The sequence below is a fragment of the Rhinatrema bivittatum genome, chromosome 2 (genome assembly GCF_901001135.1).
Source record: "Rhinatrema bivittatum chromosome 2, aRhiBiv1.1, whole genome shotgun sequence".
Classification (NCBI taxonomy): Eukaryota; Metazoa; Chordata; class Amphibia; order Gymnophiona; family Rhinatrematidae; genus Rhinatrema; species Rhinatrema bivittatum.
This window is the reverse complement of record NC_042616.1, coordinates 28,058,931-28,078,094: the sequence shown is the minus strand read 5'-3', so window position 1 is coordinate 28,078,094 and position 19,164 is coordinate 28,058,931. Positions and strand designations below refer to the sequence as shown.

Below are 19,164 nucleotides of genomic sequence, written 5' to 3'. Positions count from 1 at the left end.
AGATGAGGGTCAGAAGTCAGTGTGAGTTTTAAAACTAATCGGATAAAAGTTATTTTTTTACTCAACACACAATTAAACTCTGGAATTTGTTGCCAGAGGATGTGGTTAGTGCAGTTAGTATAGCTGTGTTTAAAAAAGAATTGGATAAGTTCTTGAAAGAGAAGTCCATTACCTGCTATTAATTAAGTTGACTTAGAAAATATCCACTATTATTACTAGCAATGGTAACATGGAATAGACTTAGTTTTTGGGTTCTTGCCAGTTTCTTATGGGCTGGATTGGCCACTGTTGGAAACAGGATGCTGGGCTTGATGGACCCTTGGTCTGACCCAGTATGGCATTTTCTTATGTGTCAGAGGTTATAGTCTATGTAGTACACGCAGTTTAGCATAACCTGATTTAATTTATTTTAATTTTTTTTTACAAGCGCTCCCATTAGTTTGCTCACCACAGAAGTCAGACTAACTGGCCTGTAGCACCCAGCTTCCTCCTTTCTTCCACTTTTATGAATAGGAACCCCATCCGTCTTTTTTCCAGTCCTCCAAAACTACTCCAGACTCTAAGGAAGCATTGAAAGGGTCAGCCAGCGGATTCGCCAGGACATCTCTAAGTTCCTTTAGTACCCTCGGTTGTATTACATCTGGACTCATCGCCTTATCTACTGTAAGTTTAGTTAGCTCCTCATGACCATACTGTTCTGAAAATAGTTTGAGGTTTACCTCACTTCCAATCTTATTTGTGTTTGTTTTATGTGGTCCTGCTCCAGGCCCTTCCACAGTGAACCCCGAACAGAAATATTTGTTAAGCAAGTTTTCTTTTTCTCATAAGCTCTACCTATTCCTCCTTTTCATCTCTGAATCTGATAATGCCACATTTACACTTCCTTCTATCACTGATTTATGTAAAAATGAGCCTTCCTCCCCATTTTACCATATTTGCTATTTTTTCATTCCTGACTACTTTCCCAGCTTCTCTTAATTTTCTCTTACATTCACTCCCCCAAGTGGAGTCTTTGATGTTTTCTCAGATCTAATCTCCAATGGAAGCTTTTATCACACGAAGTACATGTGAATGGTTTCTGTCCTGTGTGGTTTATTTGATGCCTTGTCCTGAAGCTTTTAGCAGACTCAGTACACGTAAAAGAATTTTCTCCCATGAGCAATATTTTACACTCTTTTAGGCGAGACTCTTATCACACTCAGTACATTCGTATGGTTTTTCTCGTGTATGGATTACTTTGTGCATTTTCAGAAAGGAAGTAATTACCACATTCAGTCCATATGTATGATCTTCTCTCACTCTCCTGTGTGGATTATTTGATGCCTTTTCAGATGAGATTTTTCTCCTGATTTTTTTTATCACACTCAGTACATAAAAATGTTTTTTCTCCCATATATAATATTTGATGGTCTTTCAGAGATTTCTGTCCAAAGATTTTATCATACTCAGTGTACTTGAATGGTTTCTCTCCTGTATGGATTATTTATTGAGTGCTCAGGTCTGAATTCCTACAGAAGCTTTTATCACACTCAGTGCAAGTGAATGGCTTCTCTCTTGTGTCAATTATTTGGTGTATTTTCAGTTTGGATCCCCAATGGAAGCTTTTATCATTAGGGATGTGCAATTGTTTTTCCCGAATTAGGCAATGTTAACGAAATTGCCTAATTCGGAATGGTTTGGGAGAACTGAAAAACGAATGAATGTTCTCCGAAATTTTGTAAAAAATTCATTTTCGAGTTAGTGCGTGCCAACTCCCGATAGTGCGCACTAACTCTGCCAGGGTAGTGCACGCTCATGGGAGTTAGCACGCACCATTCTGAATTAGGCAATTTCATTGACATTGCCTAATTTGGGAAAAACGATTGCACATCCCTAATGATAAAAGCTTCCTTTGCAGATCAGAACTGAAAATACACCAAATAATCCACACAGGAGAGAAGCCATTCACATGCACTGAGTGGGATAAAAGCTTCTATAGGAATTCAGACCTGAGAATTCACTAAATAATCCCTACTCACTAACTCGCGATAGTGCACACAAACCCGAAAAAAAAACCCCAGAACCACGGGAAAACGAAATTGCTGGGGGGGCGGCAAAACGAGGCCAGACACAAAATTTTTACCTGAAGCACATCTCTATTTATCATACTCCGTACATGTAAAGAAATACAACATTTGATGACTTTTCAGGTGTCATTTCTGCCTTAAGATTTTATCACACCCTATGCATTTAAATGGTTTCTCTTCTGTGTGGCTTATTTGGTGCATTCTCAGGTTTTGATCTCCAATGGAAGCTTTATTCACACTCGGTGCATATTAAATGTTTTATCTCCTGTGTGGATTATTTGGTGCATTCTCAGTTCTGATCTCCAATGGAAGCATTTATCACACTCCTTACATGCGAATCGTTTCTCTCGTGTGGATTATTTGATGTTTTTTCAGACTAGACTTCAGCCCGAAGCTTTTATTACATTCAGTACATGTAAAGTTTTTTTCTCCCGTGTGTATTACTTGATGTGTTTTCAGACTAGATTGCAGCCTGAAGCTTTTGTCACACTTGGAACATGTGTATGGTTTCTCTCCTGTGTGGATTCTTTGGTGCCTTCTCAGATCTGAACTGCAACGGAAAAGTTTATCACACTCAGTGCATGTGAATGGTTTCTCTCCTGTGTGGATTATTTGGTGTTTTTTCAGGTCTGATCTCCAATGGAAGTTTTTATCACACTCAGTGCACGTGAATGGTTTCTTTCCTGTGTGGGTACTTTCATGCCTTTTCAGAAGGGATTTTGTCCTGAAGCTTTTATCACACTCACTACATATAAAAGGCTTTTCTCCCGTGTGCATTACTTGATGCTCTTTCAGGTAAGATTTCTGCCTGAACCTTTTATCACATTCTGTACATGTATATGGTTTTTCTCCTACGTGGGTTTTTTGATGTCTTTTCAGTTTCAGTCTCAAGTAGAAGCTTTTATCACACTCACTGCATGCAAATGGTTCTTCTCCCGTGTGCGTTACTTGATGCTCTTTCAGGTGAGATTTCTGCCTGAAGCTTTTATCGCATTCTGTACATGTATATGGTTTTTCTCCTACATGGATTTTTTTATGTCTTTTCAGTTCTGATCTCAAACGGAAGCTTTTATCACACTCACTGCATGTGAATGGTTTCTTTCCTGTGTGAGTACTTTCATGCCTTTTCAGAAGAGATTTTGTTCTGAATCTTTTATCACACTCAGTACATGTAAAGTGTTTTTCTCCTGTATGTATTACTTGATGCTCTTTCAAGTGACATAACTGCCTGAAGCTTTTATCACACTCTGTACATCTGTATGGTTTTTCTCTGTCGTGAGTTTTTTGATGCCTTTTCAGATGATAGTTTGTCCTGAATCTTTTATCACACTCGGTACACGTAAAGGGTTTTTCTCCAGTATGTATTACTTGATGCTCTTTCAGGTGAGATTTCAGCCTGAAGCTTTCATCACACTCTCTACATGTGTATGGGTTTTCTCCTGTGTGGAATATTTGGTGCATTTTCAGTTTTGATCTCCAACGAAAACTTTTATCACACTCAGTACATACAAATTGGTTTTCTCCCATGTGGGTCTTTTTATGCTTTTTCAGCTCTCCTGTGTGATTCTTTTGGTGGTTTTTCACTTGTGACGGACAAATGACATTTTTATTGCATTCACTAGAAGGAAATGTTTTCTCTCTTATGTGATTCTTCTGGTGAGCTTTAAATATTATTTTACTTATAAAACTTTTTCCACATTCGCTCCATGAAAAGGGTGTCACCCCAGGATGCACTCTCAGGGATTGTATGAGGGATTGCTTCCTCGTGAAGCTTTCCCCACAGCGAGTCACATTCTCAGTAGAGTCTCCTGCTGGGTTTCTCAGACTCTCCTGGGGTTTACATTGAATCCAGCTGTTTTTCTGCCAGTCACAATATGGGCAGGTATCTCTTCTCTCTTCCTCTGATACAGTTTTAGTCAGTTCCAAATGTGTCTCCTCGTGTCTTCTCTTGGACTCAGCGATCTCTGGATAAGAAAATAAAGGACAGACATTACTTGATGTGAGGGAGACTCACAGTGACAGCGGTCAGGGTTTTTCCAGCATTAACCACCTCAGAGGGAACAGGGGTGTAAAGCAGCCAATTCATCTCCTCTCTGTAGCATTCCAGGTGAGCCAGGCCAGTGTTTCTCATGCCAGGCACCTGTTAGCCACCTTCCTTAAATTCTGGGGACTAACTGCGGCACTGGTAGGAGGGAGGGGATCCCCTGAAAATTTAAGAGTGTGAAGTGGGGGGATATGCACTCTCCTCCAGACTCTTTAATCTCAGGGATCAGCCCTGCAGCTGCTTAGTGTGGTTTTAGGAAGGTAATTAGCCAAAACTGATTTCTCAAAAAATAAAGCTGCTCTTATTTAAAATAAAACGATCTCTCCCCCTTTCCCTCTTCCCACTAGCAAATGTTAAGTCCACAGAACAGAAAAATACCCCTCTTCCTCCTAACCTGCCACTAGTTTTATCATAGGAAAAAACCCTCACTTTCCCCCCTCTTCCCCCCCCAGCAGCCAGCAACGCTTCTACAATTAATACCCCCTGCCCTGTGGACTTTATTTCCAGTTGGGGGCCAGTCCTGAGTTCTGATATCTGGGAGGGAAGCAGCTGCGGCTGAATCTTAAAGAGTAAAGATGAAATTGTGTCATTGTCCGCTCTGCTCCCAGGCCCCGCAGTGCCCCCAACGCCCTCCTGGATTTTATGTGCTTTTCTTTAATAATTCTTTTGGAGTCCCTGACATTGGCTGCTGAATGGCGAGAAAAGTAGGGAAGCAAAGTCAAGCTTGATGGCTTCTGAACCATCGATGTACATCAGGCAGCAATGGCGCCACCAAAGCAGCACAGAGAAGGAACAGAAACTTAGAAAAAAACAAAAAAAATGACCAACAAACCTACCTCGGGGTAACAACCAACAGAGTACAAGAACAGGGGGCGCCGCAATGAATGACCCTGCACTGAAAACTTCCCCAGAAACACAGAAGAAGCAGCAGAGTGAGGAACCATGACCGGTGCGCTCCGCTCAAAGACAGAGACTGAAGGGACCCCACATGGACACGGGGTATAGTCCCCTCTCTCACTAACTCCTTCTGCACTTCCTCACATTACACTCAAGTTTTAACAACTCTGAATAATTTTCTCTCATCTGCATAGTTTATCACCTCAGTCACTGCTCCCTTTTGCAGATCATTCATGAATCTGTTAATCAGCACAGGTCTGATATGGCCGGCGCCTATAAAAGTTAAACATGAAAGCTAATGGCTGTGCCATTCACAGTAACCCAGCTGTGCTGTCTGACAGTACCGCAGGTGGCTGGAAACGCACTGAGGGACAGATCATGTTATGTAAATCACACACTCTGCGGCTTTGGGTATCTGAATATGAATAAATGACCCAGACACAAGCACTGCCTGTCACAGACACCCTGTGAGTGATTACAGAGATCTGCAGAGGAGCTTGTGAAGGGGTCTCTGCACTTCCACTCTCCAGCTCAGCAGTTTGACCCCGCTCCCTCTTATTCCTGCACTCACCTGAGCAGCTGCTTTTCCCAGTGCCTCCTTCCTCTGATCCCGGCTCATCCCTGATGTACGGCTCTTCCCCTCGTTCAATGTGGGATATAATCTCAGGGGTGATGGTCGGGGAGCCTGTTCCTGGGGTAAGAGCACTGCATTAGGTTTCTCACAGTCACTCAGTATAATATCACTGCTCATTTTCTGCAGGAGGATTGCACTGAAGGGAAAGATGCATTGAGAGAGACATTCAGATACCTTGTGGGCTGCACCAGGGCCCCAGAATGGGACGTTTTCTATAGAAAAAGGCTCCAGGTACAGAGGTGAGGAATAAAGCAGGTTTCTCCGTATCCCCTCAGAACATGTATGAATACAGTGCAGTGCACATACATGACCTAAACGTGTCTTGAATGCAGATTTAGTCAGGATCCCCTGGAGTCTCTGTGCTCCCTGTGGGGTCTCAAAGCTCATTCATCAATGTCCATCTGTCAGGAATGTTTCTGTCTGTCCTTCACTGACTACATCCCAAACTCATCTCTTCATATCCTCTTCCTCACTACAAATTACTAAGAAATACTTCCCCTTTCTAACCTGTTACACTCCTCCCCCACCTCCCCTCCCTCATTTATCCCCCTCCCTGCCTCTTCCTCACTACAATTACTAAGAAATACTTTCCCTTTCTATCCTGTTACACTCCTCTCCCTCCTCCCCTCCCTCATTTATCCCCCTCCCCGCCTCTTCCTCACTACAATTACTAAGAAATACTTTCCCTTTCTATCCTGTTACACTCCTCTCCCACCTCCCCTCCCCCATTTATCCCCATCCCCTCCCCTTCCTCACTACAATTACTAAGAAATACTTTCCCTTTCTATCCTGTTACACTCCTCCCCCACCTCCCCTCCCCCATTTATCCCCATCCCCCTCCTCTTCCTCACTACAATTACTAAGAAATACTTTCCCTTTCTATCCTGTTACACTCCTCTCCCACCTCCCCTCCCTCATTTATCCCCATCCCCCTCCTCTTCCTCACTACAATTACTAAGAAATACTTTCCCTTTCTATCCTGTTACACTCCTCTCCCACCTCCCCTCCCTCATTTATCCCCATCCCCTCCTCTTCCTCACTACAATTACTAAGAAATACTTTCCCTTTCTATCCTGTTACACTCCTCTCCCACCTCCCCTCCCTCATTTATTCCCCATCCCCCTCCTCACTACAATTACTAAGAAATACTTTCCCTCTCTATCCTGTTACTCTCCTCTCCCACCTCCTCTCCCTCATTCATCCCCATCCCCTCCTCTTTCTCACTACAAATACTAAGAAATACTTTCCCTTTCTATCCTGTTACACTCCTTTCCCACCTCCTCTCCCTCATTTATCCCCATCCCCTCCTCTTCCTCACTACAATTACTAAGAAATACTTTCCCTTTCTATCCTGTTACACTCCTCTCCCACCTCCCCTCCCTCATTTATCCCCATCCCCTCCTCTTCCTCACTACAATTACTAAGAAATACTTTCCCTTTCTATCCTGTTACACTCCTCTCCCACCTCCCCTTCCTCATTTATCCCCATCCCCTCCTCTTCCTCACTACAATTACTAAGAAATACTTTCCCTTTCTATCCTGTTACACTCCTCTCCCACCTCCCCTCCCTCATTTATCCCCATCCCCCTCCTCTTCCTCACTACAATTACTAAGAAATACTTTCCCTTTCTATCCTGTTACACTCCTCTCCCACCTCCTCTCCCTCATTTACCCCATCCCCCTCCTCTTCCTCACTACAATGACTAAGAAATACTTTCCCTTTCTATCCTGTTACACTCCTCTCCCACCTCCTCTCCCTCATTTATCCCCTCCCCTCCTCTTCCTCACTACAATTACTAAGAAATACTTTCCCTTTCTATCCTGTTACACTCCTCTCCCACCTCCCCTCCCTCATTTATCCCCCTCCTCTTCCTCACTACAATTACTAAGAAATACTTTCCCTTTCTATCCTGTTACACTCCTCTCCCACCTCCCCTCCCTCATTTATCCCCCTCCTCTTCCTCACTACAATTACTAAGAAATACTTTCCCTTTCTATCCTGTTACACTCCTCTCCCACCTCCCCTCCCTCATTTATCCCCATCCCCTCCTCTTCCTCACTACAATTATTAAGAAATACTTTCCCTTTCTATCCTGTTACACTCCTCTCCCACCTCCCCTCCCTCATTATCCCCATCCCCTCCTCTTCCTCACTACAATTACTAAGAAATACTTTCCCTTTCTATCCTGTTACACTCCTCTCCCACCTCCCCTCCCTCATTTATCCCCATCCCCTCCTCTTCCTCACTACAATTACTAAGAAATACTTTCCCTTTCTATCCTGTTACACTCCTCTCCCCACCTCCTCTCCCTCATTTATCCCCATCCCCTCCTCTTCCTCACTACAATTATTAAGAAATACTTTCCCTTTCTATCCTGTTACACTCCTCTCCCACCTCCTCCCTCATTTATCCCCATCCCCCTCCTCTTCCTCACTACAATTACTAAGAAATACTTTCCCTTTCTATCCTGTTACACTCCTCTCCCACCTCCCCTCCCTCATTTATCCCCATCCCCTCTTCCTCACTTCAATTACTAAGAAATACTTTCCCTTTCTATCCTGTTACACTCCTCCCCCACCTCCCCTCCCTCATTTATCCCCAACCCCCTCCTCTTCCTCACTACAATTACTAAGAAATACTTTCCCTTTCTATCCTGTTACACTCCTCTCCCACCTCCCCTCCTCTTCCTCACTACAATTACTAAGAAATACTTTCCCTTTCTATCCTGTTACACTCCTCTCCCACCTCCCCTCCCTCATTTATCCCCATCCCCTCTTCCTCACTTCAATTACTAAGAAATACTTTCCCTTTCTATCCTGTTACCCTCCTCTCCCACCTCCTCTCCCTCATTTATCCCAATCCCCTCCTCTTCCTCACTACAATTACTAAGAAATACTTTCCCTTTCTATCCTGTTACACTGCTCTCTCACCTCCCCTCCCTCATTTATCCCAATCCCCTCCTCTTCCTCACTACAATTACTAAGAAATACTTTCCCTTTCTATCCTGTTACACTCCTCTCCCACCTCCCCTCCCTCATTTATCCCCATCCCCTCCTCTTCCTCACTACAATTACTAAGAAACACTTTCCCTTTCTATCCTGTTACACTGCTCTCCCACCTCCCCTCCCTCATTTATCCCCATCCCCTCCTCTTCCTCACTACAATTACTAAGAAATACTTTCCCTTTCTATCCTGTTACACTCCTCTCCCACCTCCCCTCCCTCATTTATCCCCATCCCCTCTTCCTCACTTCAATTACTAAGAAATACTTTCCCTTTCTATCCTGTTACCCTCCTCTCCCGCCTCCTCTCCCTCATTTATCCCAATCCCCTCCTCTTCCTCACTACAATTACTAAGAAATACTTTCCCTTTCTATCCTGTTACTCTCCTCTCCCACCTCCCCTCCCTCAGTTATCCCCCTCCTCCTGGGAGTTTTCTGCTGAACCTTTGTACTTTCATTTCAGTCTGAACCAGACCTGGTACTGATGCTGTTAGCCTTCATTCTCCATTTTATACGCCTCTCAAAATACTAGTCTGGTCATGTCAATGATTGTCTGGGGTTTGGGTGCTGGGGTGATACACCAGGGTCACATTTTGGAAACCTGCATCATGGACCCTGAATTAAGCCACTAGGTTTTTCCCCTGAGCAATGATAATGACTGCCTGCGCCGCCCCCATAAAATCAATGAACACTATCTCTACAGAAGACTCAACTTCATTAAATATAATCTTCTATTCTACCCCTCCCAAAATTATAAGTTTCTAAAAAAAAAAAAAAAAAAGTTACTCCTTACCAAGTGAGCTGAGGGTCTGATAATTCTCCTTCATCACCTCCTTGTAAAGCTCCTTCTGCCATTCTTCTAAACCCTCCCACTCCTCCTGGGAGAAATAGACAGCGACATCCTCAAAGGTTACTGGGACCTGAAACACAAACCAGAAACTCTCAGCACCTTCTGTATCAGGAGAGCTCCCAGTGCTGGGTATCAGGACAGCAGGAGGAAGGTTTCCAATATTTAAATGAATATAAATCTAATTCACTGTCACAGAACGTACAGTCCCAGAGCAAAATTATAGCAACTGGAAACCAATTCCATGCAGAACCTGGGACACCTGATCTCTCTCGTTTTCTTCACCCCAGGTCTGCTCAGGGTCCCATTAAAGTCAGGGCTGACTCTGCAGTGTCCCAGGTTAGAAAGCTGCAGAAGAGTTTGTATAGAGAGGGCAGGATTGCAATGTTTCATACCTGTCATTATGAAGTTCCCCAATTCTTAGCCTGTAACATAGTAAATAAAGGATGTACAAAGCATGAGATGATAATGTGTGAGCAGGTTTACTCCTCAGAATCCCCTGCAGCAGTTTATTAGATACAGTGGGGCTGTATTAAGAAAATAAGAAATTCTCATGCTGGGTCAGACCAAGGGTCCAACAAGCCCAGCATCCTGTTTCCAACAGAGACCAAACCAGCCCACAAGAACCGGGCAAGTACCCAAAAACTAAGAAGATCCCTTGCTACTGATGCAATTAATATCAGTGGCTATTCTCTAAGTAAACTTGATTAATAGCCGTTAATGGACTTCTCCTCCAAGAACTTATCCAAACCTTTTTTAAACACAGCTATACTAACTGCACTAACCACATCCTCTGGCAACAAATTCCAGAGCTTAATTGTGCGTTGAGTGAAAAAGAACTTTCTCCAATTAGTGTTTTTTTTTTTTTTAATATTTATGCAGTTTTCACAAAAACAAACAGAAAAGGTTTTCAAGGTTTACATCACTATAGGAAAAACATAATTGCTCTTTTCCATAATCCTTATTAGAAAAAGAATTAGAAGTAAAGTCTTCTTCTATTCAGGAAACGCAAACAAAGTTGATACAAGAAGAAAATGTTATTATGAAGAAGACTGAGAATTTAGAAAAAAACTCTGCCAGATATCATAACCTACAGGTGTTAAATTTCCCTAAAGTTAAATTAATTTCTCCTCGAGAACAATTTAAGAAAAATCTGGTTGAAATTCTGCAATTTCCTAAAGAAACATTTCCGTCAATTTCTAACATATATTTCGTAACTACAACAAAGAAAGATCAGGGGATTACGGCTGAGCCTGTATTGGGAGCAGATGTTAATCTAACTTCCTTTTTGGAAACAACAGAAGAGGAACAGATTGAATACCGAGGCACTCTATTGGTGACCTTTGAGTTATCAATGGATAGAGACTCTGTATTGAACTTGTTTTTCCCTAATAGAAATACATTGTACCTAGGGTATAAGATTTGGGTTTTCCCAGACCTAATTAGGTCCACTCAAATCCGAAGGAGGAAATTTCTTGAAATGAATCAGGAAGTTAAACATCTGGGGGCTAAAATGTCAGTTAGATATCCCTGTAAGTGTTTGATATATCGGAATAATGCATGATATCTGTTCTTTGAGCCATCACAATTAAGGTTTTTCTTAGATAACCAGGGAACTGGCAGTACTGTAATTCAGCCAACTCAGGATAAGTTGGAATAAGGTTACTTTCTTTCTTTCTTTTTCCATTAATTATTGTAATGTTCCGGCTTAAGTTGGAATCCTATATAGCTACCTGATTTAAAATTACTAACAAGAATAAGGTATAAATAGGGATTCTAATAAGGATCCGATTAGTTTTAAATGTGCTACTTGCTAACTTCATGGAGTGCCCCCTAGTCTTTCTATTATCCGAAAGAGTAAATAACCAATTCACATCTACCCGTTCTAGACCTCTCATGATCTTAAAGACCTCTGTCAAATCCCCCTCAGTCGTCTCTTCTCCAAGGTGAACAGCCCTAACCTCTTCAGCCTTTCCTCATAGGGGAGCTATTCCATCCCCTTTATCATTTTGGTTGCCCTTCTCTGTACCTTCTCCATTGCAACTGTATCTTTTTTGAGATGCAGTGACCAGAATTGTACACAGTATTCAAGGTGCGGTCTCACCATGGAGCGATACAGAGGCATTATGACATTTTCCGTTTTATTCATCATTCCTTTTCTAATAATTCCTAACATTCTGTTTGCTTTTTTGACTGCCGCAGCACACTGAGCCGACGATTTTAAAGTATTATCCACTATGATGCCTAGATCTTTTTCCTGGGTGGTAGTTCCTAATATGGAACCCAACATTGTGTAATTATAGCATGGGTTATTTTTCCCTATATGCATTACCATGCACTTATCCACATTAAATTTCATCTGCAACTTGGATGCCCAATTTTCCAGTCTCACAAGGTCTTCCTGCAATTTATCACAATCGGCTTGTGATTTAACTATTCTGAATAATTTTGTATCATCTGCAAATTTGATTACCTCACTTGTCACATTCCTTTCCAGATCATTTATAAATATATTGAAAAGTACAGGTCCCAGTACAGATCCCTGAGGCACTCCACTGCCCACTCCCCTCCACTGAGAAAATTGCCCATTTAATCCTACTCTCTGTTTCCTGTCTTTTAGCCAGTTTGCAATCCACAAAAGGACATTGCCACCTATCCCATGACTTTTTAGTTTTCCTAGAAGCCTCTCATGAGGAACTTTGTCAAACGCCTTCTGAAAATGCAAGTACACTAAGAACATAAGAAATTGCCATGCTGGGTCAGACCAAGGGTCCATCAAGCCCAGGATCCTGTTTCCAACAGAGGCCAAAACCAGGCCACAAGAACCTGGCAATTACCCAAACACTAAGAAGATCCCATGTTACTGATGCAATTAATAGCAGTGGCAATTCCTAAGTATAATTGATTAATAGCCGTTAATGGACTTCTCCTCCAAGAACTTATCCAAACCTTTTTTGAACCCAGCTACACTAACTGCACTAATCACATCCTCTGGCAACAAATTCCAGAGCTTTATTGTGCGTTGAGTGAAAAAGAATTTTCTCCGATTAGTCTTAAATGTGCTACTTGCTAACTTCATGGAATGCCCCCTAGTCCTTCTATTATTCGAAAGTGAAAATAACCGAGTCACATCTACTCATTCAAGACCTCTCATGATCTTAAAGACCTCTATCATATCCCCCCTCAGCCGTCTCTTCTCCAAGCTGAACAGCCCTAATCTCTTCAGCCTATCCTCATAGGGAAGCTGTTCCATCCCCTTTATCATTTTGGTAGCCCTTCTCTGTACCTTCTCCATCGCAACTATATCTTTTTTGAGATGCGGTGACCAGAATTGTACACAGTATTCAAGGTGTGGTCTCACCATGGAGCGATACAGAGGCATTGTGACATTTTCCGTTTTATTAATCATTCCCTTCCTAATAATTCCTAACATTCTGTTTGCTTTTTTGACTGCTGCAGCACACTGAGCTGATGATTTTAAAGTATTATCCACTATGATGCCTAGATCTTTTTCCTGGGTGGTAGCTCCTAATATGGAATCTAACATCGTGTAACTACAGCAAAGGTTATTTTTCCCTATATGCAACACCTTGCACTTGTCCACATTAAATTTCATCTGCCATTTGGATGCCCAATCTTCAAGTCTTGCAAGGTCCTTCTGCAATGTATCACAGTCTGCTTGTGATTTAACTACTCTAAATAATTTTGTATCATCTGCAAATTTGATAACCTCACTCGTCGTATTCCTTTCCAGATCATTTATATATATATTGAAAAGCACCGGTCCAAGTACAGATCCCTGAGGCACTCCACTGTTTACCCTTTTCCACTACATCTACTGATTCACTTTTATCTACATGTTTATTAACTCCTTCAAAAAAGTGAACATTTGTGAGGCAAGACTTGCCCTGGGTAAAGCCATGCTGACTTTGTTCCATTAAACCATGTCTTTCTATATGTTCTGGGATTTTGATGTTTAGAACACTTTCCACTATTTTTCCTGGCACTGAAGTCAGGCTAACCGGTCTGTAGTTTCCTGGATCGCCCCTGGAGCCCTTTTTAAATATTGGGGTTACATTTGCTATCCTCCAGTCTTCAGGTACAATGGATGATTTTAATGATAAGTTGCAAATTTTTACTAATAGGTCTGAAATTTCATTTTTTAGTTCCTTCAGAACTCTGGGGTGTATACCATCCGGTCCAGGTGATTTACTACTCTTCAGTTTGTCAATCAGGCCTACCACTTCTTCTAGGTTCACCGTGATTTGATTCAGTCCATCTGAATCATTACCCATGAAAACCTTCTCCAGTACGGGTATCTCCCCAACATCCTCTTCAGTAAACACTGAAGCAAAGAAATCATTTAATCTTTCCGTGATGGCTTTATCTTCTCTAAGTGCCCCTTTAACCCCTCGATCATCTAACGGTCCAACTGACCCCCTCACAGGCTTTCTGCTTCGGATATATTTTTTAAAGTTTTTATTGTGAGTTTTTGCCTCTACAGCCAACTTCTTTTCAAATTCTCTCTTAGCCTGTCTTATCAATGTCTTACATTTAACTTGCCAACGCTTATGCTTTATCCTATTTTCTTCTCTTGGATCCTTCTTCCAATTTTTCAATGAAGATCTTTTGGGGTGGAATAGAAGGAGGGATGAGAGAGAAATAGGGGTGAGGGTGGGAAGTCTGAGATGCAGTGGAGAAGAAAGGAAGCCAAAGGATACTCCATGACATCCCATCTTTCTTACCTTATCCACCTTTAAAAAAAACCCCTTTGATCCCTTCACTCTCTCTTTCATTTCCTCTACCCATCCAACCCCTCACTCACCTGTTTCCTCCACAAACTCCTCACTCTCCCTGGTTTCCCCCCTTGCACCCCACTAACCCTGGTTGACTTTCCGCTCCATGAACCCTTCATACACTCTGGTTCATCTCCTCCCACCTCAACGATCCCCAGTTCACTCCCTTCCTGCCCCCTTCTGGATCCTCTCACTCACCAGCTCATATCACTTTGAAACAGGAAGAGGAAGAGAGCAGCCTTGCAGCTCCCCCGGCTCATCCTTCCTCCTCCTCTGCGGGGGCCTGAATGGAGCACTTTGAACCACGTGGTTCATATCACAAAGCTTGGACCACAGCATGGGAGGAGGGAGGATGGGCCGGATGAGCTGCAAGGCTGCTGTTTCCTTCCTCCTGTTTCAAGCGGTGAGTGAGAGGATGCGGGTGAGGCATGTAAACCGGTTTGATATGTTCGCATGAAAAATTCGGTATATAAAAAATTATAAATAAATAAATAATACATTGTGCCATCCACTGCCACCAATGTTTTATTCTTCTGGGGCGGAAGGGGGGGAGGAATATGTGGTCCACTGCTACCAATACTTTTTGTTTTGAAATGGTTTCAAGTCTCCCGTGGAAATGTGGTCAAGATTGGCCAATTCTGTGCAAGGGCCACATTTCGCAGCCCTTACCCCGACCACACAATCACGGGAGACTGGGGTGCCCTGCTTACAGTAAACAAAGCCACATGGTTTGGCTGCAGCGGTGGGAGCAGAGACAGATTTAGGATACACGTCCTAAGCAGATGCCTATGGTGCCAAATTCTGCAGATACACAGATCCTGGAGTTCCCCCTGCCACTCTTTGATTTTCAGGACAAAGCCACTCACCTCCGATCCTCTGCTTATAAGCACCATAAATCTGAAATGCAAAGCTGGGTCAGGAGACAGGAGACTGATGCAGCAGCTAACACTATCAGGGAGGACTTTCAGAGTAAGCCGCATGCAGTAAAAAGAGGAGAAGGAGATTGAGGGAGACTGGTTGGCTGGAAGAATAAATGGGGGCGACTGGATGGAGGTGATGGGAGAGAGAGGAGGAGATATTGTGGGAGAGATCCATAATTACTTATTAGCAGTCAGTCAGAATTTGGTTTCTCCACTTCTTACTTCTTGTGGAGAGCAGATTTTCATATTAGGATTTGCAGAATGCATTCAAGTGACCTGGACTGACCCCTGCTGGAGACAGGATGCTGGGCTGGATGAGCATTGCTCTGATCCAGCCTGGCATTTCTTATGCTCTTAGGGAGCGATGCAATAAGGTGCACAAGAATAGAATCCAATGGAGTAAGTAAATTAGCATGTCCAAACACTCATCCTAACAAATGCGTACCGGATAGTGCCCGGTGCATGAAAATTGCTTGTAGATGAAGACATTATTTATTACCACCCGAAGCAGGAAAACACACCCATAGGCAGGGCACCCCACGCACAATTTTTAATGCAGGGTAATTTAACTCCAGCTCCGGAGATGGACTAAAGTTCATTTGTAGTCAAGGGCTCAAAAGAAACAACAAATATGGGTCCTCTGTGTTGTGATAAATGTGTCCGCCACCTTAACATATATCATCCTGACTTTTGAATTTACTGGTTGCAGTGGAGAAAAATATATTTATATTGATTTAATGAAAAAGAAGCACACTTTTATTAAGGTCACATGATTTAGACACCCATAGCAATGGGCACCAGATACAATAAACTTCAGCACCTTAGCAAAATTACCAAAAAGAAGCCCGGTTAAAACAGACACTCCTATTGAGTGTCCACTGCAATTGTGGAGCACCATGGAATATACTCCTTCAAGCACTGCAAACGCACACACAATTTGTGGAGTAGAGGAGTAGCCTAGTGGGCTACAGACCAGGGTTTGAGTCCCAATATTGCTTCTTATAACCTTACTTTCCATTGCCTCAAGTACAAACTTAGATTGTCAGCCCTCTGGGGATAGGGGAAATACCTAAGGTGCCTGAATATAATCTGCTGTGAAAAGCCGCATACAAAAATCTAAATAAAATTTCCCCCTTAAGGTGCCCTTTCTTACGCTTTCCTGACTTCCTTCTCATTTAAATACTTCATGTTTATATGGAGAGGGCAGGAGTTGGGGCAATCTCCTACCTGAGCAGAAGCTCCTGCAGGCATTTCCTCTCTGCTGTTGCTGCTTTCAGGATTAGAAATGAATTGGGGGTTCGTTCTCGGGTTAGAGAAGAGCTGAGCGTTTGAACAAAGACTCCGATCTCGGAGGAGTGGGGACGAGCTCCTTTTCCCCGGGATCTGGCTCCCCTAATACTACAAACGTGGAGAAGAGCTCCACCTCCTGCCAAGCGCAGACTGATGACATCACACAGGAAGCGGCCAGAGCTTTACAGAGAGGGCACAGACTGATGACATCACTGAGGGGTGTTTTAAGTTGTAGCAGGTGTGGCACTTTTAAGAGACCACAAGGAGAGGGAGTTTCATACAATAATATAAATGGCCAGGCTGGGTTAGACCAGGAGATTTTCAGTTCATAGTTTCTCTCCCCCACACAGTCCTAAAAGAAAAAATATCTTATTTACCCTGGTGAGCACAGGCTGGAGGAGACGTGCTGCTCCCTATTCTTCACCCAACCCAGCCAGCACAAAAGTCCTCAGCAAACTGTAAATCCCCTGAGGCAGCAAACTGCATATGGCATGGTCACATTAGTAGTGCGAGTGTGTAAGGCTAAAGAGGTTTCCTTAAGACACCAGCTCACCAGATGTAGTCTCCCAAGTAACTCACAACAAAATAAAATTAATACAAAAAATTAATATAAGTAGAGAATTTTGTAAGTAAAAGTTTTATATTTGTTTTAGAAATAAATTGGCAGTGTAAAATAGTAATATCTCTCCTGCAAAATTGGTTATATTCCAAAAGCCAAACAGATAATCAAGGTTCCGGTTCCCAGAAAAGAAATCAGCAAAATATATTAAACAACAACCTTTTCAGATAAGCAATTTTCTTTCGTAGGTAAGCAGGCTGAATTAGCCATGCTGTCTGGGGTGACGTCATCCGATGGCGCTTGTGCAGACTCTCAAAGAATTTACAGCTTTTGCTCTGCTGCACCCGTGTAGCACTTCCTGCGCGAAGCACATCATTGGTCTCCTCGGTCTTCTTTTTCCGTGCTTACGCGCAGACTTTTTTTCCCTCTCATCACATCTCCTCAGTTTTGGAGGATTTCTTCCTCTTCTTTTTGTGTTAGCAATCTCTCAAAAGCACTTTTCAGTGCTAACCTAATCATGTCATAGAAGCCTGGGTTCAAATATTGTCAGTGCGGGCACAAAAGTTCTGTCACTGATAATCATAACTATTGCTACATCTGTCTGGGCCCAGATCATGACCAGGCGTTATATCATGACTGTGTCGCATGTCACAATGGGCGCAAAGACAAAGATCTGCAAAGATAGGCTCCTTAAGAGACAGGGAGGGAACTTCATCAGTATTGGGCAGTTATGCATCTTCTCTGAGGCGTTCAATGCACTCTTCCCTGGGCCCTAAATTCCCTGCCCACGACATGCACAGGAGATCAGCTTCGATGGACCCACAGGTAAAACTGAAGGACAAACACTCTGTCCTCAAGACATCGGCAACGGTGGGTCAAAAGGTTGCTCCGGCACCTATTAAGCCCAAATCGAAACCTGTGGAGCACTCCAGTCATGATTCAATTGCAAGTGCATCTGCATCGTTGAAGATCTTGCATTGACTCACTGACCAGGATGGAGCATCGATTTCGAAGCAATCTAAACATCGCCGTGACGCATCAACACAAGCGACCCCAAAAGCATTGCCAAAAAAGGATCGCATCGCTCCTGCCCCAGCTCACAATGCATTGGCACAGACTGGGAAGTGACTGTGACTTAGGTTTCAACGCAAGCTACCAAGTGCACCATGACTCGCGATGCATCGACGCAAACACAGCGACCCTCCACACATTCCAACAATGCCTTCATGGCACAACATGCTGTTCCCTCGGTGCATGCATCATCCATATGGAACAACAGATCTGTCTCCTCTAATAGGGCAGAAGAGTCACAGGAGCCTCAAATCCCACAATCACAAGAAAAGAATAGTGGATCCTTTCTCATCGTCTGATCATAGACACAGTTTGGACCCTCCGGAAGAACCTACAGATCATTCTTTGCCTTCGAAGGATCTGACCTATTCACACTTTGTCAAAAACTTGGAAAGTTGCTGAGGGTGGAGGTCCGAAAACTCCCCTAGGGAGGAGGTTTTCGGGCTACTAAAGATCCTGGAAGTTCCAGCTGAACCTTTTGAGCTCCTGTCTCATAAGGTGCTAGATGTGGTACTCTCATAAATGTGGGAGTCCCCTCATTCCAACCTTACTGTCTCCAGAAAGCTGGATTTAAAGTTTTGATTACAGAAGTCTTTGAAGAATTGGGTTGTCCAGCTACCACACGCATCAGTCATTGTTGAGTCAGCGATGAAGCGTGCAAAGAAATCAAAACTGCATGTGTCTGCTCCTCCAGAAAGAGAACACAAGCTCCTTGATGACTTTGCCAAGAAGATATGTCAAAGTGCAATGTTAACATAATGAATCCAACAACACCATAAGAACATAAGATAATGATATGTCATACTGGGTCAGACCAAGGGTCCATCAAGCCCAGTATCCTATTTCCAACAGTGGCCAATCTAAGTGTAGAATATGGAGGCAATGAATACGCATCAAGCAGCTTTCATGGCAGGCAGGGAAAAGAGACCTGAGCACACCTCAGAGTCCTCCTTTATTGTACATTCATACAAAGGCAGATGATGTGTCATTACATGATTGGCTACTTTCCCCATAGCAACAGACGAGTCATTACACCAT

At 43.0% G+C, this 19,164-nt stretch overlaps 1 protein-coding gene across 1 annotated transcript; it reads right to left on the bottom strand.

Annotated features, from left to right (window-relative positions):
• Window positions 1-236: 236 nt before the first annotated feature.
• LOC115085876 (oocyte zinc finger protein XlCOF6-like) lies at window positions 237-16,625 on the bottom strand. Its single transcript, XM_029592410.1, has 4 exons — window positions 16,434-16,625; window positions 9,437-9,563; window positions 5,579-5,698; window positions 237-4,030 (listed from the first exon to the last, which is right to left on the bottom strand). Exons 1-4 carry the CDS (start codon window positions 16,455-16,457, stop codon window positions 2,394-2,396), a joined length of 1,908 nt encoding a protein of 635 aa, XP_029448270.1. The 5' UTR covers window positions 16,458-16,625; the 3' UTR covers window positions 237-2,393.
• Window positions 16,626-19,164: the final 2,539 nt, after the last annotated feature.